This window comes from Aulonocara stuartgranti (genome assembly GCF_965226115.1).
Source record: "Aulonocara stuartgranti genome assembly, chromosome: 16".
NCBI classification, from domain to species: domain Eukaryota; kingdom Metazoa; phylum Chordata; class Actinopteri; order Cichliformes; family Cichlidae; genus Aulonocara; species Aulonocara stuartgranti.
The window spans coordinates 1,057,836-1,081,621 of record NC_138952.1 but is presented as its reverse complement, the minus strand read 5'-3'; the positions used below and the strand labels follow the sequence as shown (position 1 = coordinate 1,081,621).

General features: G+C 43.6%; 1 protein-coding gene across 4 annotated transcripts; it reads right to left on the bottom strand.

Moving 5' to 3' along the window:
- Positions 1 to 10,657: 10,657 nt before the first annotated feature.
- On the bottom strand, positions 10,658 to 21,732 carry LOC309690606 (CD276 antigen-like). 4 transcript variants are annotated; one of them, XR_014271765.1, is made up of 12 exons: positions 21,212 to 21,731; positions 20,018 to 20,068; positions 19,761 to 19,803; positions 18,323 to 18,661; positions 17,874 to 18,167; positions 15,994 to 16,104; positions 13,924 to 13,965; positions 13,769 to 13,819; positions 13,395 to 13,451; positions 13,252 to 13,308; positions 11,622 to 12,954; positions 10,658 to 11,582 (listed from the first exon to the last, which is right to left on the bottom strand). XR_014271765.1 is itself a non-coding variant. In XM_082507758.1 (11 exons), the coding sequence occupies exons 3-11, from the start codon at positions 19,795 to 19,797 to the stop codon at positions 12,884 to 12,886; spliced, it is 1,059 nt and encodes a 352-aa protein (XP_082363884.1). In that variant the 5' UTR covers positions 19,798 to 19,803; positions 20,018 to 20,068; positions 21,212 to 21,731; the 3' UTR covers positions 10,658 to 12,883. The 4 variants fall into 4 exon arrangements, 3 of the variants coding, with proteins under 3 accessions (XP_082363884.1, XP_082363886.1, XP_082363885.1); XM_082507758.1 differs by having other exon boundaries at positions 10,658 to 12,954; XM_082507760.1 differs by lacking the exon at positions 15,994 to 16,104 and having other exon boundaries at positions 10,658 to 12,954; positions 21,212 to 21,732.
- Between the last annotated feature and the right edge of the window lie 2,054 nt (positions 21,733 to 23,786).

The following is a 23,786-nucleotide window of genomic DNA, read 5'->3' as shown; positions in this document are numbered from 1 at the left end:
ACGCAACAACATTGTCATCCCCTATGTAGCCGGTGTATCAGAGAAACTCAGGAGAGTTTTCTCCAAGCACAACATCCCGGTGTATTTCAGACCCAGCAACACACTCAGACACAAACTGGTTCACCCGAAAGACAAAACCCCAAAACACAAACTTAACAATGTGGTGTTTGCTGTACAGTGCAGCGAGGAATGCCCAGACCTCTACATCGGAGAGACCAAACAACCACTTCACAAGCGCATGGCACAACACAGAAGAGCCACCTCCACAGGACAAGACTCAGCATCCATCTGCATCTAAAGGTCAAAGGTCACTCTTTCGAGGATGCCAATGTTCACATTTTGGACAGAGAGGACAGATGGTTTGAAAGAGGAGTGAAAGAAGCATCTATGTCCACTGTGAGCGACCATCTTTGAACAGAGGCGGGGTTTACGACACCAACTCTCTGCCATCTATAATCCAGTTTTGAGATCCTTCCCAGACGCCTTAACGCCCACTCACATCCTGGGCCTTCTGACCTCAGGAATTCGCATGATAAGGTGGGGCCAGGTTTCACAATGAGCTCACCCGAAACTCTGGCTGATTGTGACCCACACCCAGTTTCACACCTTGGCTCAGGCGATTAGAGGATCATCAGGGGGTCCTTTTGTCCCTCTGTGGGGGGAAACTCCCACTAGGTTTATATCTGGGACTCTCCACCATTTGACCTTAGAACTGAAGAAGCTTCTCAGATGAGAGGTGAAACGTCTTCAAGTAACTTAAAGAAGTCCAGACGCTTTTCTTTGCAAGCTCCTTTGACTACGATGACCTGGATGACTGAGAACCTTCACAGACAACAGTAATAATACAGTAATTTATATTAGTGAAATGTATTTGTTTGTATACCCAATCTCCTCTGTGATTTAATCTGGACCTCTGGACAGCTTTCGTCCGCAGACCTCCGCGATCTTGCAGGAGTGTACCAATTCAAAAGATCAGGAAGGTATGAGGGCGCTAACCTGTGCAAAAACAAATAATAAAATCTTAAAAACTAACAGGCAGCCCGTGTAAGGATGCCAGTATGGGAGATATATGCTCTCGCTTGCATGTGCCAGTTACTAACTGTGCCGCAGCGTTTTGGACCAGCTGCAGACGGCTAACTGGTGACAGACTAACACCAGAGTAAAGAGTATTACAGTCGTCGAGACGAGATGAAACGAAGGCATGGATAGCTCTCTGAAAGTCTCTGAAACAGAGAAATGGCTTCTCATTGGCAAGTAGCCGAAGATGAAAGAAACTGGACTTGATTACAGCATTTATCTGTTTATCAAACGTTAGGAGTGAGTTTTGACTCGAAGTTCCTCACAAAGAGATTTTTATACATTTCTAAGGGGCCGAAGTCGCAGTGGTCACAGGGACCAAACACAATCACCTTTGTTTTCTGTTCATTTAGGTTAAAAACGTTCAGAGGATTCACAGATTTACGTTTCAGTTGCAGGTAAATCTGTGCGTCGTCTGCGTAACAATGGACTGAGATGCCAGGTTTCTAAAAAACTGAACCCACAGGGAGCATGTAACCTGAAAAAAGAACTGGGCCAAGAATGGACCCCTGGGGGACCCCACAAGACAGTGAGGTCTTTGAGGATTATGTATCCCCCAATCTAACAGAAAAACCACGGTCGGACAGGCCAGATTTAAACCACTGCAATGCAGTCCCTTTGACTCCGACACAGTGTACAAGCCGAGAGATAAGAATCCCATGATCTACAGTATCAAAGGCGGCACTGAGGTCTAATAGTATTAAAATGGCAAAATCTCCCAAGTCAGTAAAAGTTCAAATGTCATTAAAACCTTTTAAAAGAGCAGTTTCAGTGCTGTGGTGCGCTTTAACCAGACTGAAATGCGTCACTAATGCCATGTTTTTTGAGAAAGGTCTGGAGCTGAAGGAGGACAACTTTGTCCTGGACTTTAGAACAAAAAGGCAATTTGGTCTGAAGTTGGATAAAACTGATATTTGCTTTTTAAGAATAGGTTCCACCACAGCACGTTTGAAGTCGACACACCCTAATGACAACAGAAAGCAAACTCATACCCACAATATCAAAAACAACTTTCGGCAAACGCGATTGAACAATATCCAGAGAACATCTGGTGGGTTTCAAGTTGTTGACTGTTAGGTTTATCTAGCCACAAACCGATTGCTGGAACAACCAAGACAGTTCACTACAATGGCAACAACTGTCATGGTCCTGAGTCCGTGGACTCAGTGATTTTGTGTTTAGTGTAGTTATTGTTATTATTATCATTATTATTTGTGGACTGTTTTGGGATGGTTTGTGTTTTGGGGTTTTTGGATGCTGGGTTTCTGGGTTGGTGCTCCCTGTTGGTCCCTGGTGTTAGTGTTCCTCGTCAGGTTAATCAGGTCCAGCTGTGTCTCCCACCTGTGTGTGATTTCCCAGTGTCCCTCTGTGTATTTATAGTGTGTGTCTGCCTGTGTTCCTCCACATTACTCTGTGATCTCCGTCTCCGTGTTCATCTCCTGGAAACTCTTTGTGAATCCACTGTGTGCTCCCCCTGCTGTCCTCCCTTCGTGTTCAGGTTTGTCGTTCTATAGTTTAGCTTCTCCTAAGTTCTGTTTTACCTTCCCCTCTTTGTGTTCGGCCTTTTATAATAAACCACCCTCGCATCTCAGTAAGTGCTGTACATGTTGCCCTTGGGATTAATTTTTAGAAAACATAACATCTCCTTTCACTGTTATGCCGATGATATCCAGATTTATTTACCTTTGAAATCCGATGTGTCTGCTTCTTTGCAACCTCTGTTCAACTGTTTGCATGAAGTTAAAATTTGGTTATCACATAATTTTCTTACATTGAACGAGAATAAGACCGAAATCATAGTCTTTGGTAGTCACACTCCGCTAGACCAGTTAGTTGACGCCCTAGGCCCTCTCGCTAGCCATCTTTCGTCCACTGTAAGAAACCTCGGAGTGTTCCTGGATGGCTCTTTTAAACTCGAGAAACAGGTGTCCACTGTGGTAAAAAACAGCTTTTACCAGTTGCGTCAGATTTCCAAAGCAAAGCCTTTCCTTCCTTTAAAGGACCTTGAAAAGCTTATCCACGCATTTATTACATCCAGATTGGACTACTGTAACTCCCTCTACTCGGGCCTCCAACACTCCTCTCTTTGCCGGCTCCAGTTAATTCAAAATGCAGCTGCGCGTCTTTTAACAGGTACAAGAATTCATGAACACATAACTCCAATTTTAGCCAAATTACATTGGCTCCCTGTTAAATATCGTATAGATTAAAATTAAAATTCTTTTGTTCACTTTTAATATTTTGAATAATTTAGCGCCCAGTTATCTTTCTGATTTACTCCATTCATACAATCCCAACAGGGCACTTAGATCGTCCAACCACAGGCTCCTAGCACAACCTAGGACTCGAATGAAGTCGAGAGGCGACCGGGCCTTTGCATCCGTGGCACCCAGACTCTGGAATAACCTCCCCGTTCATATTCGCACTGCCGAGTCTATCCAGTCTTTTAAATTACGTCTTAAAACTTATTTTTTTACTTTGGCTTTTGATTCTGTCTAGTTGGCTGTTTTAGCTTGTTGCGTTGTTACCTATTGTTTGTTGTCCTCTTCTATTGTTTGTTTTAACTGTCTCATGTTTTTATTGACTGTGAAGCACCATGGTCAACACTGTTGTTTTAATATGTGCTATATAAATAAATTTTGATTTGATTTGATTCAAGTCCTCTTTCCCACACCTCACACGGCTGCTGCCGATAGTTACTTTTTAAAAACACGATTTACACCCTGAAGAGGTGATAAAGTGATAGACCTTTCAGCCCAATTCTACTTTTTCTGCATAATCCATCATACAAAATGTAATCAAATGGAAAAGTCTCTTTTTAAAACTTGTTTTATTAGTTTTAATCTTTTAACTTTATGCATCAAGCAAACATTTAATTATCTGCAACATTCTCTGACTGGAAGAAATTAGTTTAACATTTAAACCTATTTTCTGCACATTCCAGCTCATAAAATAAAATATTTGTGTGTTTACACTCAGTCTTTCAAATAGATGCAAGTAAAACACAGCAGAAAATAAATAAAGTCAAAGACTCAGCGGTCCTGTTGCTCTATTTTCACCTGTAAAGCAGGAGTGGGGCAGGCGGAGGTTTACCCTGGTGCAGGTGTGCCGCGGTCAGTGGAAGAATCCGCGAGTTTCTCTGTGAGTTTCACATTACGTCGTAGCTACTCGGTGCTTGTTTGGAAGTTTAGGGTTTTTTCGCTGTAAAAAGAAGTTTTCTTCCCACGCACAGCGGACACTAATGTTTTTGTCACTTTTTATGGAATCAAACTCAAAGTAAGGTCAGTACTTCCACGCTTTAAACGCTGCACGCTCATACTCTCTCCTGCACTGATATGTGATCCATTGTTGATCTGCACACAGCTGTTGTCACTAACGGCGCACTCGCTTACGTCACTGTCATGAGACATTCTCGCAAAAACTCACGGTTTTAGTAACGCAGTAACGCAGCGTTCCTACGGGAAAGTAACGGTAATCTAATTACCGTTTTTGCAATAGTAATCCCTTACTTTACTCGTTACTTGAAAAAAGTAATCGGATTACAGTAACGTGTTACTGCCCATCTCTGGGGAGGATAATATGAGACCTGATATCTGTGATCCCATTAATGAAGAATTTCAGCAGGTTTCATACGTTGCTTTCGAAGCTGCATGGGGAGCGGCAGCAGATTAAGAACTGAGTTAATAATAAGTGAATGAAGTCTGTGACAGTTATTAGACACAATCTCAGAGAAATACTGTTTTTGCTGCTCTCACGACCTTCTGATAATTTAATCCACATGAGTTCCCGCTTTCATGTCACACCTGATGTGCCCAAATACAGATCTTACATGATTACCTCAGATACAGCTGATGGTTTGGTTTGTTCTTATAAAAACTCTAATCATGCCTTACTTTCTAATAGGTCCTCTCACTTGACCACTAACAGCCGATTGTCTGTTTAATTCAACCTGCTTGGAAATTTTCAATTCCAATTCATACATGATACCAGAGAACTCAGACAGCAGAAAAGCTGAGCGAAAATAGAAAAGGACAGACATCAGGTATCGTTTGATGTTCTCAGAGAATCTTTGTTAAACCCACATCAGCAGTGTTATAATTATAAAAAAGGTGTTTTTCAGGTGTGTAGGTATGATTTGAATTTTGTGCTCTTTACCTTTCTTTAACATTTTCACCTGAAAACAGAAATCAGTCAGCCACAGACGTGGAAACTGAACCGCTGCTTCTCAGATGCAGCTCCATCAAATCTGATGAAACAGCAATGATGAACATCCAGCTCTACATCCGTGTCAGTTCTCCTTTTTCTGTTATGAAGTACCCGCTTTCTGTTAACCTCATGACGCAAATCCTGACTCTCACAATGAAGAAGAGGAAGCAGCACTGCCACTTCTAAGGTCACAACATTAGTATCTGACATTTCAGAGAAATGTCTGAGAAGACAAAGGTCGGAGGTGCCGTGTGACTGAAGTTTAATACCTCGTCCGTCCTCCTCTACAGTTTCAGATCTTCAGATTTCACTGTTCACTATTTTTATCAATGAGCTTTATTCCAAACAGAATCTGAAACCTCTGTATATTGCCTGAAAAAACAGGCTAACTGCACAGTGTTGAATCAAAATTAACAGTTTTACTGTATAAATAAATTTAAAAAGTAGAACAAACATTTTTTATATACATTTGTTTCAGCATAAACATGTTGTAGCGAACCCCCCCGAATGAAGGATGACACTTTACTGATGACGTTTTGAAGGTTTAATGGCAGTAAACCATCAATCTCACCGTAAGAGCTGGGGATGTATACATAGAAACAGCGTGTAAGCAAAAATAATCCACACTCTTACAATCGTAAACCTTATAACATGAAGTTCGTTTCAACGTAACATTTAACAAATATAGCGACTGTCACAAAAACATCTAAACGTGTCCTCATTATATCATAACCATACCTTGTGCCTCTATCAAGGGGGCTGCTAATGACAAAAGAAATCTCCATAGCCTCCCTTATAACCCGCCTTCCAGCCAAATGGCTGGTAGGCTTTTAGCTAGGCTTTAGCTTCAGCCAAGTGGAAGCTAAATTGGCTAGTCATTCATATGTAAATTAGGTTGTTATCTGGGAATTCTGGAGGGGGGTGGGGGAGCTGCTAAAAGCTGTGAACTTCCTTTTGTGTTCGTCTTGATGCATTCTCAATCATCCAGGGAAATAAATCTCCAAAAGTCACCAACTTGGAGTGTTTCAGTTTGCCATCTTAGGGAGAAATCAACACACATGGGTGTATGTCCTTTGTTGCTGAGATTTATTGATAAAAACAGTACAAAAAACCAACCATTTGTACACATATTTACAAATAATAATAAAAAGTGAGTGAGTACATTTCAACATTTTCAGCAATCACTCACAATCCTGGCACTGCCATGGTATCTGTAGTCTGCATTTACCACATGTGTATCTGTAGCAGTGAACACATCGCACAGTGGCATGATTGTTCTTGCATTTGTGTTTGACCTGACACATGGCTCTTTTTCCAGGGCTAGGTGTGGAGGGTTGTGTCCAAAGCAACTGTTCTTTTCTGTTTCATTTTCTCCGTCTCCTGCTGCAGACAAAGAGATAATGATAATGACTGCTGTATCTGTGTAATGTTCGTTCTGATGCTCCCTGTGGCCTCTAAAGCATCTGAGCCAACTGTCACAACCTTTCAGAAACACCTGCAGCTCCTTCCTGACAGAACCTGGTCGATGCGGGTACGAGGCCCCGTGCAGCAGCAGTAAACACGTGTCTGCAATGCTGGAAATAAAACTGAGCTCATTCTGGAAAGCAGAGCTGGAATAAACAATGCTTTAAGGAGTGCATTAACTCTGGAAGAAAGAGGGGCGGCGATACCCTGCTATTATATTGGTCCATAGTTTCCACTGATTGTTGTTTTATTGTAAGAGATGAGTAAAGTGAGTGTGAGACGTCGCAGCTCTTTGTGGCGAGTACTCATCACAGGACAGCGAGCACGAGCATCTTACTCACATCTGAAACTAGAGGCTGATGTAATAGAAATAATCCTGCAAAGGTCAAGAGTTCGTCTTTCCTTCCTGTTATATTCAAAGCACTTTAACCTTTGACCTCTGCTGGATGCCCCCTGGTTCATACTGTAGCTTAGTGTTTGTGGCTGATAAAGTGCAGATATTCTCCCACTGGTGGAAAAGATCACAGCAGTTCAGTTTAAGACTGTTTTAGCTTCAGTGAGAGTCATCATCAAACAAGAACGACGTTTCTGTGTAGAAAATAACTGATTTTGCTTTTATTTAACTAAAAGTGATAATCCTGCTTAAATAGCTTAGTAGTGCACAGGTTCTGTGCACAGGCATTCATATTTCAGGGGTAATTGTGCCTCCTCGTGCCCCCTTCTATGGCCATCATATATTGGGTATATGGATGGAGCGGGCCTGGGGGCCAGTACGTAAATGTGAACCCAAACGCAGATTCAGACGCAGACAGCAGGAATCAGTCTTAACTTGGCTTCATTTACAGACCCAAGAGAAACACAGTACACAGGAGAAATGTGCGTGGACGTGGAACTCGAACGTGGGTCTCTGAAACAGCACGAGAAAGGTCAGGAGGGGCACTGCGGTACGGAGACCTGAGGACATGTGACAGACTGGATTAAGTGAACACGAACAAATAAACCACAAGAAGCAAAGGCGCCGTATTACTAACACAGCTACGCAGATGAAGAGATGAATAGTTGTGGTCTTCAATACTGCTAAGTGATCATCCAGCATCACACACAGGTGATCATGACAGGTGTGTTGATGTGGGCTCCACTGGGGTGGAAAAACACAGCCAGTCACCGGGAGCATGACAGCATATCTAAAATGAGAACATTCACTTTCCAAATAAACCAGTCAAGAGTGTTGTTGGTCCTCCTGTTTATGTAAATGATCTACATTCTCCATAATCATCACTATGTTCCCAGCACAGATCTGGCAACAGTGGGAAGGAAAAACTCCCTTTTAACAGGAAGAAACAGGACAAAGACACCCTGTGGAAGAGAGCCAGAGGTTAATAATAACTAATGATTAAATGCAGAGAGGTGAGTGAAGAGGAAACACCCAGTGCATCATGGGAATCCCCGGCAGCCTACGTCTATTGCAGCATAACTAAGGGAGGATTCAGGGTCACCTGGTCCAGCCCTAACTATATGCTTTAGCAAAAAGGAAAGTTTGAAGCCTAATCTTGAAAGTAGAGATAGTGTCTGTCTCCTGAATCCAAACTGGAAGCTGGTTCCACAGAAGAGGGGCCTGAAAACTGAAGGCTCTGCCTCCCAGGGAGCCAATGAAGAGAATCCAATACAGGAGAAATTTTCAGCGTCACTCTGAGACAGGATATTTCTAGTTTTAGAGATGTTGCACAAATGTAAGAAAGCAGTCCTACATTTTTGTTTAGTATGTGCGTTGAAGGACATGTCCTGGTCCATCCATCCATCCATCCATTCGCTTCTGCTTATGCTTTTCAGGGTCGCGGGGGGCGCTGGAGCCTATCCCAGCTGTCATAGGGCGAGAGGCGGGGTACACCCTGGACAGGTCGCCAGTCTGTCGCAGGGCCAACACACAGGGACAGACAACCATTCGCACTCACATCTAGTGGCAATTTGGATTATCCGATTAACCTATCCCCACAAGCTGCATGTCTTTGGACGGTGGGAGGAAGCCGGAGTACCCGGAGGGAACCCACGCAAACATGGAGAGAACATGCAAACTCCACACAGAAAGACCCCGGCCTGATGGTGGAATTGAACTCAGGACCTTCTTGGTGTGCGTCAACAGTGCTAACCACCGTGCCACCGTGCTGCCTGGACATGTCCTGGTCAAAAAACAGAAATCAGGGCAGCAGTTCTCGTTTTTCTGTTATGAAGTACCCGCTTTCTGTAACCTCATGACGCAAATCCTGACTCACAGTGAAGAAGAGGAAGCAGCGCTGCCACTTCTAAGGTCAGCTTGTATTTCTCCTTCCAGAGAACTGACTGAGAAGACAAAGGTTGGAGGTGCCGTGTGACTGAAGATCTCTCGTCCGTCCTCCTCTACAGTTTCAGATCTTCAGATTTCACTGTTCACAATTTTTATCACTGAGCTTTATTCCAAACAGAATCTGAAACCTCTGACAGCCATGAACCATTTCCTGTGTTGTTGTGCTGTGGTGTGCACAGGTGCCATGTGGTGTTGTCCTGTCTTGTGTATGCTCAATCTGAGGAGACAGAGTGTTTCCCACTCATCAACAGCAACAAGATAACACAAGTAAACACCTTCATGACCTCAAGCTGAAGCACATTTTGTATCTGCAGCAGGACAATGATCCAAGTCCGACTCTGAGTGGCTTTAGAAAAACAAAATGAGGACTTTAGAGTGGCCTTCAGGTCACTTCCTGTGTGTTTGCTTTCAGGTGTTTCTGACTGCGTCGATGCTTTCTAATAATAAGCCGAGCGCTCGCATTCACAGCACAGCAATGGGAATGTTAAATGCCGCCTGTGGGGTAGTGATGTTCCTGATGTTATTTCATTCTAACTTTCAGAATACTAAATAAACCACTTCTGCACTCAATATTGAGTCTGATGTTTGAGGCTACAGTTTGTCCGAACAGATAAAAGATTAATCATATTTCAGAGCCATTTGAAAATGATCCCAGCAAATATTTCAGTGTTCAATAACTGTCTGTAATCAGTCGAGTGGCAGCTCAGAAGTCGTTTAGAATGAAAGCTGAAGCAGCACGTCTCCTCCCTCACCTCTGTAATGGTAATTATCTGTTTACCGATTAGAATAAAACTAAATAAAAAAATAACATTTTCTCAATTAAAAAAAACAAGAAGGGTAGCACGGCGGCACGGTGGTAAATGGTAAAATGGTAAATGGCCTGCATTTGTATAGCGCTTTTCTAGTCCATAGGACCCCAAAGCGCTTCACACTACATTCAGTCATTCATCCATTCACACACACATTCACACACTGGCGATAGCAAGCTACATTGTAGCCACAGCTGCCCTGGGGCGCACTGACAGAGGCGGTGGTTAGCACTGTTGCCGCACAGCAAGAAGGTCCTGAGTTCAATTCCACCATCAGGCCGAGGGCTTTCTGTGTGGAGTTTGCATGTTCTCTCCATGTTTGCGTGGGTTCCCTCCGGGTACTCCGGCTTCCTCCCACCATACAAAGACATGCAGCTTGTGGGGATAGGTTAATCGGATAATCCAAATTGCCACTAGGTGTGAATGTGAATGGTTGTCTGTCCCTGTGTGTTGGCCCTGCGACAGACTGGCGACCCGTCCAGGGTGTACCCTGCCTCTCGCCCTATGACAGCTGGGATAGGCTCCAGCGCCCCCGTGACCCTGAAAAGGATAAGTGCATGGATGGATGGGGGGAAGAAAAGGGGTCACTCAGTCCCACAGATGTCCAGGTTTAAATTCCCCTGAGCTGATTGGAGCTGATCGTCCTCACGTGTTAGGGATTCCTGACTTTATCGTACTGACATCACCACAGGAAGGACAGACGTGCTGTCAGGTGTGTCACCATGACACAAATGAAATATAATTTAGAAGTAACTGAAAGTAATATTTAGAACTTTTAATCCCAGTCTGTGCTCATAACAGCAGATTCGTTGATTCTTTACAGTAATCTGATCGTCACTTTGTGCTAACACAGTTAATATAAATATACATACAGCGGACGCATGCACATTTATTACTGTACATTTCTTTACAACAGTCACACGGACTCTTCAGAAGAACCGAGGTCATGATGTCATCTGTAATCCATAACCAGGAGTGAGGAGACGCTCTCGGGCTCCAGGCGAGGTTCAGTGGAGCCGTGAGTGCTCGGTGCTTTTGCGACCACTAGCTGCCCGTTGTGTTGCTGTTGTGGTGGTGATGACTGTAAGTGTGTTAGGTCGTGGACACGTGCAGAGCAGAGCGAGTCGACGCGTCGGAGAGCAGGTGTGACAGACCTTTGTGTTTACAGTGAAGTCTCCCTGAAATGTGATGTTTGCAGCTGGAAGCATCAGTAAAGGAGGTCCTGCTGGCTGTGTGTCTGCAGCTAACACAAACTCAACACGTTCTTTAAATATCCTGTTAAACTCTCCTTTAGTTTTAGGATGAAATGAGGCTCCAAAGTGAACCAGCGCATGTTGTAGCACCAGTTACCCAAAATCCTGTGAACTTCCAACAAGTATGGAATAACCAGAGGTGGCAAAAGTACACTTAAAGAATACTCCAGTAAAAGCTGAAGTACTGATTCAACCTCTTTACTCAAGTCAAAGTAAAAAAGTACCAGCTCTGAAATGTAACATAAGAAATAAAAACATAGCTCCGCTGGTCTGATGCAAAGGGAACCGAACCTTGTGTCTATATTAATGTAAACAGAAAAGTGAGTACATGAAAGTCGGGGGTGGGGGGAGCCTAACATCAGTTGTAAGGGCTCAGCGTGGGGAAAGTGCTTTGGCGTAACCAGCAGCTGGGGGAGCGCCTCGTCTCCTCGCCTCTTCTCCTCACCTCGTCTCCTCGCCTCGCCTCCTCGCCTCTTTCTCCTTTCTCTTTTCCGTCCCCCGGTCTCCTACGTTGTGGTTGTACAAACTCAAATTTTTAAAATTAAATAAATAAAAAACCTTTAATAGATTCTGACTCGTGGACCATTGTAAGAAATGCTGTAATGGTCCAGTTGGGAAAATAACTCTGGCAGTTCTGATCGTGACGCTGTTGGACTGATTCAAAAACATGAGGACTGACATGTAAGCTTTAAATGAGCACTTGAAGCTCTCTCCTTCCTTTCTCATCTTTCTCGAGTTAGTTTCGTTTCTCTGTGAGTTGGACCTTTAGCTGCCAGACACACTGACAGCATAGAAACAGTTTGTTTGTTAAGCTGATGCATCTGAAATTACCTGCAAACGCGTTGCTTCCTTTCTGCTCCCTGGTCAGTATTACTAGCTTCAGAGGATCAGTGAGCGCAGCATATGAACATCTGACCACGTGGATCATACATAAATTGTCCTGTTGCCTCTTCCACCCCCCTGTCCCTAAATTTCCAGTGTTTCATGTTTGTCAGTGTGTTACTGTACCAGCTGTGTATCGAATGCACACAAATTAAAATGCATAAATAAATATATAAAAGATGAAGTAAAGGAGTAAAACTGTTGTGAACATGTTCATAGCAACACTCCATTCACATGCTGCTGAATCATCGTCATCATTATTAGTCATCACTGCTCCTCATTCTCACACAGCAAAGATGGATTCAGCCTCCTATAATCTGTATTTACAGCATACAGCAGATGTCAGCTAACATCTAAAACAGCATTAAGTTATGAAATTCTGGATTGTAGACTCTTACAGTTCAGAATCTTTAAATAAAGTGACAAACAAGAAAACGGTGCAGCTGATCGGACCCTGTTCAGCTGGGAAACAGTAAAGACGCGAAATCCTTGTTTTGTTGCTCGAGGAAAGCTGAGCTCAGTCAGTCACAGCAGCTTCACCGGCTCACGGTTCATTTGATCGTTTCATCCTTCTCGGCGTCTTGAGGCAAAAGCAGAGCTCAAACAGAACATTTTAGCTCCCTGCATCGTTCATTGGTTTTACTGTAGGTTTCACTGAGTCCGCCTGGAGAAGAACTCGTTGGCACTAAGAACGAGCCAATAACAGGTCATTTTAAACTGAACTGTGCAAATAAAAAGGTTTAAACTCTTCAGGAAACGACTCTGCCGACGCCTCTGGTGTGTCGGCCGCACAGCCGTCGTCCTGTTCACAGCGTGTGTGAGTGCAGTCGAACAATGAATCCATCCTCAGTTTAGTCAGTGTTTGCGTGCACGCTGCCTCCGCCTTGCTCTGCACCACCTGCAGGGCGGTGCTCCTGGTTTTCTAAAAGAAAAGCAGACAAAACATTTTTCTCAGAAACGATCCAACAGCGATTTCTCGACTGTGAAACAGATGAATGCAGGTTTTAATCCTCTTCACCAGAGTGTGTGCAGCACAGTTAGAGCTGTAAGTATCTGGACATCAAACACTTCTCATTTTCTATTCAGTGTCTGTTCACCATCACAGTGACTCAAACAGTTAAGGTGTGACCAAAGTGCTGCTTTAAAATTACATTTTTATTCATATTTCTACAGACTGTCAATGTCTGCTAACTCGGTGCAGCACAGACACGAACACTACCTGCTCCATCTAGAAGGTTTTGGTCCACGTTGTCTCGATGTGCATCTCCCCACTCATCTGTGGAAACAGCACATCAGAGTGTAGCTGCTGAGTGTGTCAGTCATCTTATCTCATTGTGTTTGTGAGTGAGCCAAAGTCCAAACCTTCATCCTGTGGATCCTCGTCGTCTCTGCTCCCTTCATTTGCTGCCTCTTGAGATTCTAACAAAATCAAAGAAACAATGGTTGACAAACATTAAAGAACTGTGACATGTGACACGCTGTCTTTGGATGTGAGAGCTCCGAGACCCTCACGCTGCAGGATCACTCTTTGCATGACTACCAGAGTCCCTTCCAGCTGATTTCAGGGGTTCCTTCTCTCCATGACGAGTTTAATTTTGAAATATAGCCGTCTGCACAGTGTTGGTAACACCATCATGGTCTCTACCATATATTTCCAAATATGTCACTATTTCCCAGGCGTTCCAGATGTTGAACCTCTGCTGTGAGAGCACCAGGACCGCCTCCCCCCTTCTTACCTTCTTGGAGCTCCATTTGTTGGTCTGCATGGTTTTCACCTCCTGGCTGTTCTACACCAGAAACAAAGCAAAGCTCTTCAGTCAAGAATCAACTGTGGAGCTGTGACCCTCCAATCGTGTCATCATAGATCTTTTTGACCTCACTGCAGAATTACCTCCATTCAGTTGTCCGTTGGATTCATCGCCAGATTTGCAGCCTAAAAGCAAAAGCAGAGGAAAAAGGTTAGGAGCAGGAAACACTAAATAACTGAAGTGCTGTGAGAAAAATATTGTTTCATTTGGAAAGTCAAATATGGATGTGGGAAGAAACAGCCAGATCCTGACTGGTTCACCAAAGATCTGACAGATAGAAGTTAAGCTCGAATCGAACTCAGTTACGGTCACTGTCACTTCCTGTTTTATTTTGTAATCCTGGATATGTTATGCCTCTGTGTCTTGACTAACAGTCTTGTTAGTAACAGCGGCTGTATCCCAACTCAGGGTCTGCAGCCTTAAAGGCGCATTTTAAGGCCAATTACGTCACAGCGACGCGACGAAGGCTGTCCCAATTCGAAGGCTGCTCGAAATGCGGCCCTCAAATGCGTCCTTCATTTCCCTGAATTTTAAGGCTGTGGCAGTGTAGACTTCGTGGCCCAACATATCCCAGAATGCATAGCACGGCGGTGGGTGTGGATAATTTTGCCGATAAAAAACGGCGGATGAGGGGCGCCTGAAGAGTGAACTTTAAGTACTGAATATTATGTCACTTATTTATGTGCAAATGTTTAATAACGAAGAACATTAAAACATTACTGTTGGCCACATGTCGGCAAAGTCATGTGACATTAGTGACGTTTGTACTAACTTGGTTTTAAAGCCTTTACTTTAAAATATACGTCGTTCAATAGCTGAGCTTCATCTCACAGAGAATGATCAAAGCTCATGTAGAAACAAACAAATGAACAAACGACTTTCTCCTTCATCTCTGTCAAACACAGCTGTATGACACGTTTCCAGCTGTTAGTATCATGGTTGCTAGGCAACCTGGGCAGCGCGACGGAGGCTAGACCGCCCATTTCACAAGCCTCGCACTTCCGGCCTTAGCGGTCTTTGAGTACGCGGCCCTTGTGGACCGTTAAGGCTGCAGACCCTGAATTGGGATACAGACTCTGTCTCTTCCCAGAAATCACAGACCAGGCACATAAGTGTCGTTAGCACAGCTGGTGCAGGGTCCTCCAGTCACTCACTCTGCAGCTCTACAGACTGCTGATCTTTCACTCCTGTAACACGACCTGTTAGGACTTGCTGAGCTTTGACTTCTGGCAGTTAACAAAGTTTGAAGGTTGCTTTACTTCCTTGTAAACTACCTGGATAGAATACAAAAATCTGTTAAAACAGAAACAGCAGCTACCTCTCAGTGTACTGATGCTTTACTATGATCATTTTATGAATGGGCAGCAGGTGCATGTACTGGTCTGCTGTGGTTTAGTGGTCGATCTACGTTCCTACCCTGACGTTTGCCCTGAGCTGAAATGATCTTCCCCGAGGAGTTGTTACTCTCCCACACTGGAGTAGCTAAATGTCCTCTGATGGATCGCTGCAACAGTCGGGGCCGACTTAATGAATCCTCTCTGCACTGTGAGAAAACGTTTCTTCTGCTTCATACACTGTGTAACTGTGACAGCAGTGTTACTTATGTAGCTACGGCTGAGTCTATGACCACACAACAATACAGCCATAGCTACAGTACGACTGTAAAGACGACTCAGTTTACAGGTTAATAATAACGTTGTGTTGCTGTGCTGTGTGACACGTTTGTCTCATTTAAAACGTGTGTTTGTGGACAGCCTGTGTGACTTTACAGACGGATGAACGTTCGCTCTCTTTATGAAACAGCTAAGTGCTCCGTAGGCGGGGTCAAAACGGTGGCTCTGACCCCGCCCACTTTAACATCACAAAAACATGAAGCGATCACAGCAGTATGCTCCTGCTGATTGCTCAAGCATGTCTGCATGTGACCCGAAGAGGTCATCAATGAAGACACGACGCTGACAAAGTGCAAAGATTCTCCATCACAGCTCTGAAGACCTGAATCCAAAAGCCTAACAGGGTCTATGACTGTTCAAACTTTTGACTGATTATTGCTGTCACTGATTTATTGATCAGTGTTTGAACAATTCATTTTCAACATTACATCATATGTTTACTGTAAATGTTAAAAGAACATAACTCAATGTTTTACTTACGTTTCTTGTAGCAGATGTATGTGCCTACTGCTAATCCTGCTATTACTACTGATGCTACTGAGACAGAAACTAGACGTATGAATGCGTGCACTCCTGGATTTGTGTCTGGACCTGTGAAGAATATGACAGAACAACAGAAATGAGCTGGGCTGCTTTACCAACAACTGTAATTATTATTCAGGTTACCTTAAAATCCAGGTTAGGCTACATGAATATTTTCTCTTATTAATGAAATTCTAACAGTGACAGTGGTGTCCCATAACGATGTGGGCTTCATAGATAATTGGCAAACCTTCTGGGGGAAACCTGGTCTTGTTAGGAGAGACGGCATCCATCCCACTTTGGATGGAGCAGCTCTCATTTCTAGAAATATGGACAAATTTATTAAACCCCCCAAAATATGACTATCCAGAGTTGGGACCAGGAAGCAGAGTTGCAGTCTTACACGCCTCTCTGCAGCTTCTCTCCTCCTGCTACCCCCCCAAAAACCCATCTCCATAGAGACTGTGTCAGCTCCCAAACAGACAAAAAACAAACTAAAAACCAGCAACAAACAACTTAAATATAAACAATTACAAAGAAAGAACAATAAAGTATCCACATCTGAACCAAAGAGTAAAACTTTATTAAACATTCAGTTCATCTGGACGTTTGCAGTGGGAGAAACGTTTCGTCATCATCAGGTGACGTCTTCAGTTTCAGCTGACTGCAGGTTTCCTTATAAACAGTACATTTGCATAATGACTGAATGCAAATTCTCATGACCATTGATCAACAACCACTGATCAATTATTAAATATTAGGTCTCTCTCCTCCAAGTCTCTGTTAGTACATGACTTAATAATTGATCAACAAATCGATTTACTCTGCCTTACAGAAACCTGGTTGCAGCAGGATGATTATGTTAGTTTAAATGAATCAACACCCCCGAGTCATTCTAACTACCAGAAATCTCGAAGTACAGGCCGAGGGGGAGGTGTGGCAGCAATTTTTCACACCAGCCTATTAATTAATGAAAGACCAAGACACACTTTTAATTCATTTGAAAGCCTGATGCTTCGCCTCGTCCACCCCAGCTGTGAAACTCAGAAACCAGTCTTACTTGTTATCATCTATCGTCCACCTGGGCCTTACACAGAGTTTCTGTCTGATTTCTCAGACTTTTTATCTGATTGAGTGCTCAGCTCGTCTGTAATAACACCACCACTCATTCACCTATAAGTATGTCAAAGATGGCCCCGCCCCTCCCTGAGCCTGGTTCTGTTGGAGGTTTCTTCCTGTTAAAAGGGAGTTTTTCCTTCCCACTGTCACCAAAGTGCTTGCTCATAGGGGGTCATATGATTGTTGGGTTTTTCTCTGTATGTATTATTGTAGGGTCTACCTTACAATATAAAGTGCCCTGAGGCGACTGTTGTTGTGATTTGGCGCTGTGTAAATAAAATTGAAGTTGAAATCTGAAGGACAGCCATGTAACACTGTCAGGACAGTGATGGCAGTATCGGTGTCATCTCTGTCATAACGTTCATCAAACATTCTGCAGGATGATCCAGCAAGGTCTTGGAGGATTTACAGGATTTCGACTCAGTGAAGTGTTTGCTGACTCAGAAAGTCCCTGATTTTTATTGGCTTTTAATGATTTTTAATGGCTTATTGCTTCATTTTAAAAATGTTCCCCAGATTCTACCTGAAACTGTGTGAACATCCATCGTGGGACGGATGTACAACAGAAACATATCAGCAGCGTCCCTTCAATACTGATTAGGCTCAAACAAGCACTGAGTTTAACAAAATAGTGCTAATGTTACAACATTATCTAGCCCCGCCTCCACCAGCACTCCCACTCTGACAGATACTGGGGTTTGCTGATGCGCTGCACTCACCAGCACCATCTCTGTCTATCTTTGTGGTGGTGTTGATGCTTTGGTTGGAGCGAGGGTTGGTGATGCGGCAGGTCACCGACACCAGCTCCTTCACACTGACGGAGCTCCTGACAGTGAAGGTTCCATCCTTTGCGTCCCTCTCGTGGGTCGGTTTGTATTCATGCAGGTCCACATATTCACCACCGGTCGTGTTTTGACCCGACCATGACACGCTGGATTCAGGGTATCCTCCACGCGCTGTGCAGGTCACAGTGTCTGCTGTGTCAATGGTCAGGTTTATATCTCTGTAGGAAGCTGTGACAGAGGTGAACACTGTTTACACACCACAGACATTCAGAGCACATCAGCACAAACACTTCATGCCAGAAACAAGAACATCAGAGTCAGAGCTGTATGAAAAGTCTCAGGGAGACGTATTCGATCTGGACGTAAGAAGATATCTTCCTTACCTGAAACCTGCAGTGTTGAGTTGCAGCGGCGCTCACGTCTGTCTTTGAAGGAAGCCATGACCCAGAACGACTTCTGGTCGTCTGCGGCTGTAACACTGTGAAGTTTAATGGAGATGTTCCCCGATCCAAACTCAGAAGCAAAGACTGTAACTCTGTTCCTGTAGACTTCAGATGTTGTTTGTTGACACGTTTGTTCACAATGAATCAAAATGTTTTCAGTCCCGTCCTCCTGCCAGTAAAACCACTTTGGCCTTGTTGGAACTGGGAGTTTACAGGTAACCAGCACAGAGCCTCCAACAGTGGCACCGAGGAGCTCCGCTCGCTGACCCGAGATGAGGGCTGGAAAAAGAAACACAAACACATCAGTAACGATGTAATTATGACATCAGTGATGTAATGCACAGTTTAAGAAAACCAGCCAAACTGTAAACAGACAGGCACTGACAGGACCAACTTCAAGTTTGTTTTTCACTATTTAAAGATTTTATTTTAAAAACAGAAATCTGATTGGTTCTTTGTGCCTCACAAACCTTTTTCCTTCTGGCTGGAGTGCAGTCTCTCACACTAGTGGCTAATTTGGGTCATTAACTTTCCCAAATTACTATCAGTTGTTTTGGATTCTCTGTATTTTTTGCGTTACTGTCCAGTCTTCACCTTATAATATAAAGCTGTTTTTGTTGCTAAATAAATAAATTGAATTAAACTAAGTGAAACGTAATTTAATATTAAAAATCTCCAGTGAGATGAGATGGATCTGTTGGGTTATTGTGGTATTATTAGCTCTAAATGCTCCTTCATCACTAAAATCAAAGAAACAAACTGAAGGTTAAAAACAGCAGAGTGTCATAAACAAGAGGATTTACAAGGTTAGGCAGAGTTAGCAGGTAGTTAGCTGGTTTCTATTGAGAGTTTAGTCGGCTTGAGAATGATTGTTTACCAGAGGGTTTAAATATTTGCTGTCTGGGGCACCTCGAGCTGCAGAGGCCAAGAATGATGACTGAAGAGCTTTAGGGGCTTTGTGTCTGTTCAATAAATAAGAGCCTCACACAGCGCAGGAGACACTTGGACAGGACGCTCAGTCAATACATCAGCACTTAACATGCAGACAGAGCCTCAGCTGTGTGCTGTAAACTCCATTTAGCTTTCACTGAAGCCGATACAGCTGGAATGCATTTACTTGGATTTAGTATGGATGCAGCACACTTATAGCCAGGACATGGTAAATCATAGAGCTGTAATAGCTGTATGATTTAAATATGGCTCATGAAAGAAAGACAAATGGAGCAGATGGTCTTTAATAACTTTAGGTTTGTTAGTCCTTAAATAAATATAAAAGTACAAATTACAAATCGAGCCCAAACATGCATATTTCTGGGGATATTTGAGCATCATGTAGCAGCACATCCTCCACCAGGAGTAAAGCCCAAACATATCTTACCACCGAGCAGTCCGACCACGAGGCCTGCAGTTAACATGTCTGCCTGTAAAACAAAGGTAAAACATGCTGTGGTCACATATCTATTATTGCGTGTAAACACACTGTTTCATCTTCCTCATGAAGTCTGGCTGGCCTCCAGCAGGTGTTACTGGAAATGTAATGAGCCCACATTGTATTCAGATTAGTAACAAGATCACAGTAATAAAGTGATATAATCCCAGTACTTTGTGTTTAAACAGTGTTTAGCACACACTCACAGGATTACATGGTGTCGGGCTCACAGACAGCAGCTGTTCCACCTCTGCATGCTGTAAGCAAATAACAACAACAGCTACAGAGTCAAACATCCTGGAGAGCAGCTTTCTGTGAAGGATCCACACAGTGGGGAGAGCCCACAGAGCATCACGGAGGGAAATTCTGGGATTGTGGTACTTTGCAAATGTGTGCTCTATGCATGCAGCTGCTAACCAGTTAAACAAATAGATTTAGCAGCCAAACCTCAGGTGTATTACAGGCATCGTGTCATAAATGCAAACAACTTTTTACTGATGAAGTAGCGAGTCAAACTTGGCTTGAAATAAACCATCATGAAGCTGTTCTTTGTTCTTTGCACAGTGATGTGTTTTCAGTGAGAAACTTCTGGTTTCTCACTGCAGCAAATGAAATCTGAGCTACATGCACTCAACAGTAATTCAGTTCAGTTTCGTTGTATTTATATAGCTGGTTTATACTGGTTATACTGGTTTACTATTTTTCTTTTTACATTCAAAACAAAAAAAGGTAAACTGAACATCAAGACAATTCTATAAAAAAATAAATGTTGTTATGTTACCTCAATATTACTGAGATGTATTTCAATATGTCTGTAAAATACATTTGTTTTATTTATTTTTCGTTTTAATGTTATGAACTACAGTAACATCTGTGGTGTTACAGGTCAGTTTTGACAATTTTATATTTACTTGAAAAGAAAAAGGGGGAAAGTACTTCATTTTATGGTGTTTATAAAAGCAGATTCCGAAGAAAGTGTCCGGATCTATAACGGCTCGCTCTTTGGTTTGCTGAAAGCCTTTAAGCGCTGATCCGACATAAAACAAAGTCACACAGACGAGCACGCGCGCACACCACGGAAACACTGTTAATATTAAAATAAATAAACAGGAAGTCAAACATGGAAGGAATGAAAAAGAAGCAAAGCTGTAAATCTCCAGACGGTACCGGCTCAGGTCAGCACGATAAAGATGATTCAAAGCAAACTGAGTTTGAAGACTCAAAGGTTTCCAGCAGCGCGCAGGACGGTGCACAGTCATAAAAGCTCAGGACACGCGTGACAGCCGGAGCTGTTCTCTCAGCTAAGTAAGAGCCAAATATTTCTTTCATCGCCAATAAACGCGTAACTGATCCCAGGAAGCCTCTGTGAGCGCTGCGTCCTCACAGACTTACAGACTCACCTGAATCAGAGTCTGTCACAGGAGCCCGGGCTGCTCCTCTCACGGCCGCGGTGAAGAGTGGCTCCCGTTATCCGCACGTCCTCTCTTACAGACAACCTCGACTTCCCCCTTCTCACTCTCAGCCACGCGCACGTGCACGTTTTCTGCTTCTGCATTGCTTCCTTTCTGGTGATAAAAACCTTTCAACGATCGTGTGTTAGGTGTTATCGGTCCATTCCGTGTGTTGGGAAGCCCAGCAGCGACACCTTGTGGCGACGCGTTTAATCACCGTCATATGGCAGATTGCCCTTTCAGCTACAGCAGCACTGCAGCTGGTTCAGCTGGAGATTCGGAGGCTTACCGCCATGCAGCAGACATATCCTGAGGCTTTCGCAAAAGACACTCGCAAAACACTTACAAGCTAATGTGTGGGTCACATGTGGATCGACTGTTGAGTAAAATGCCTCCAGCCTAGTAGCGGTTTTTGATATGGGCGACATGGGCGACTGCTCACGGCGGCATCGTGGTGGGGGGCGTCATCACGGGCATCGGCAAAAAAAGTTGCTCGTACTCATTCTGCCCAGACATCATGGCAGCGCGTTTTGGGGATGGCATTGGTACCCAGTGGCGGTCACTCCCTCTGCCCCCCCCCCCCCCCCACACACACACACACACATATAAAACATATTAAGGATTGCACATTAACATAAAACTGTTGTACACACACACACATATGAAGAGAGAGAGTGCATAGTATGCAAGCGGCTACCAAACAGCCATCATAATTCATCACACAATGAGAACAGGACTGTTGTATGTTCACCAGTATGATAATGATGAAGCAGTAATCTCAGTTAACGTGGTTTTATTAACCAGCACAGCAGCAGAGAACTTACATGCTTGGATTCAATAACGGAATGGCGCCTATACCACTCAAAACATACACACACCTACACGGAGGTACGGCAAGCGGATTAGGACAAAATACCAAACTAACAGCAGGTTATCTACATCCCCCTTCTTTAGTACATCCCCAACCGGACATAAAGTTTAATGCATACTGAATAATAATAATCACAGCATAAAAGGTGACATACGCTGACCCTTAGGAACATTTAAATTTGCAACCAGATGGAAGAAATAAACATGACAAGAATATCATTTTGCTGTATAAAGTTAAATATGATTACTACTGAAAATCACCTCAAACAGAATTTAACTTGAAGCATTGACATCAGTTACTGATGGCTCAAACATCAAACCTGAAAATGTTCTGTGTTTTAACTAGTACCCAATTAATCCTTATATCTTGGATTTGGTTTGCACACACGACCAAAGCGTGTCCTGTAAACACCATCACTCTTGGAAGGTCTTGGAGAATGCAAAACATCAGAAGAGCTCTCAACATGAGTGCTGTCTTTAAACTGTTCTACATCATTGTTTTCACCCACAACCTGCAGTCCATCATAATGATGATGATCAGTGTCTTTCTGAACAGTAACAGGCTCAGACACAGGCAATATGTGTCTGCGATTTCTCCTGTAAGTGTTTCCATCTGACTGTACCAGGTAGGATCTAGGTTCTTTACAAAGTTCCTTTACCACACCTGTGCGGTCATAACCCTGTGGGGTCTGTAACCTCACTACTTGTCCTTCGTTGAGAGGTGGAAGTGGTCGGCTGGATCTGTCATAACAGACCTTCTGAGTCAGTCTCTTGTTGAGTAGTTGGGCTTTCACTCTCTCAGATTCAAGGTGTTGTGGTTCGAGCAGTTTCGTTGTGATTGGGAGCGTAGTTCGAGTCTGTCTGGATAGAAGTCGTTCTGCAGAGGAACCCAGGTTCACACCACGTGGAACATTCCTGAGGTTCAGCAGGTTGAGAAATACATCAGTGCCATCTCTGTGTGATTTCTCCATCAGCTGTTTAGCACTGCGCACTGCTCTCTCAGCAAGCCCATTGGATTGAGGATACTCTGGACTGCTGGTGACATGTTGAAAGTCCCACTGTGAAGCGAAGTCTTTGAAACGCTGGCTTGTAAACTGCCTGCCATTGTCTGAGATCAGAGTGTGTGGAGCACCATGAACTGAGAAGTGTCTTTTCAGCTTCTTGATGACTGTCGCTGATGTCAAATCCTTTAGCAGGTCAATCTCAAACCAGCCTGAGTATGAGTCGACTACTACTAAATAGTGCTGACAGTGCCACTCAAAGATATCTGTAGCCACAGTTGACCAAGGAAGCTCTGGAACTTCATGCAGATGAAGGGGCTCTTTTTGTTGATGAGGTTTAGTGCTGTTACACACCGAGCAGGAAGTAACTGTTTGTTCAATATCTTTTGACATGAACGGCCAGAAGACGATCCCCCGTGCTCTCCGCTTGGTAGCTTCTACGCCGGGATGTCCTCTGTGCATGATGGTGATGTAGTCTCCTTGCAGTGATTTTGGGATCACAGCTTTGGAACCTTTAAGAATGATGCCATCATCCACAATCAGCTCATCCCTGAAAGGAAAATATGGATGAACTGCTGTGGGAAGGTTGTGGAGTCTTTGTGGCCAACCATGTTTGATGAACGAGCTGAGCGCTTGCAGTGTCTCATCCTCAG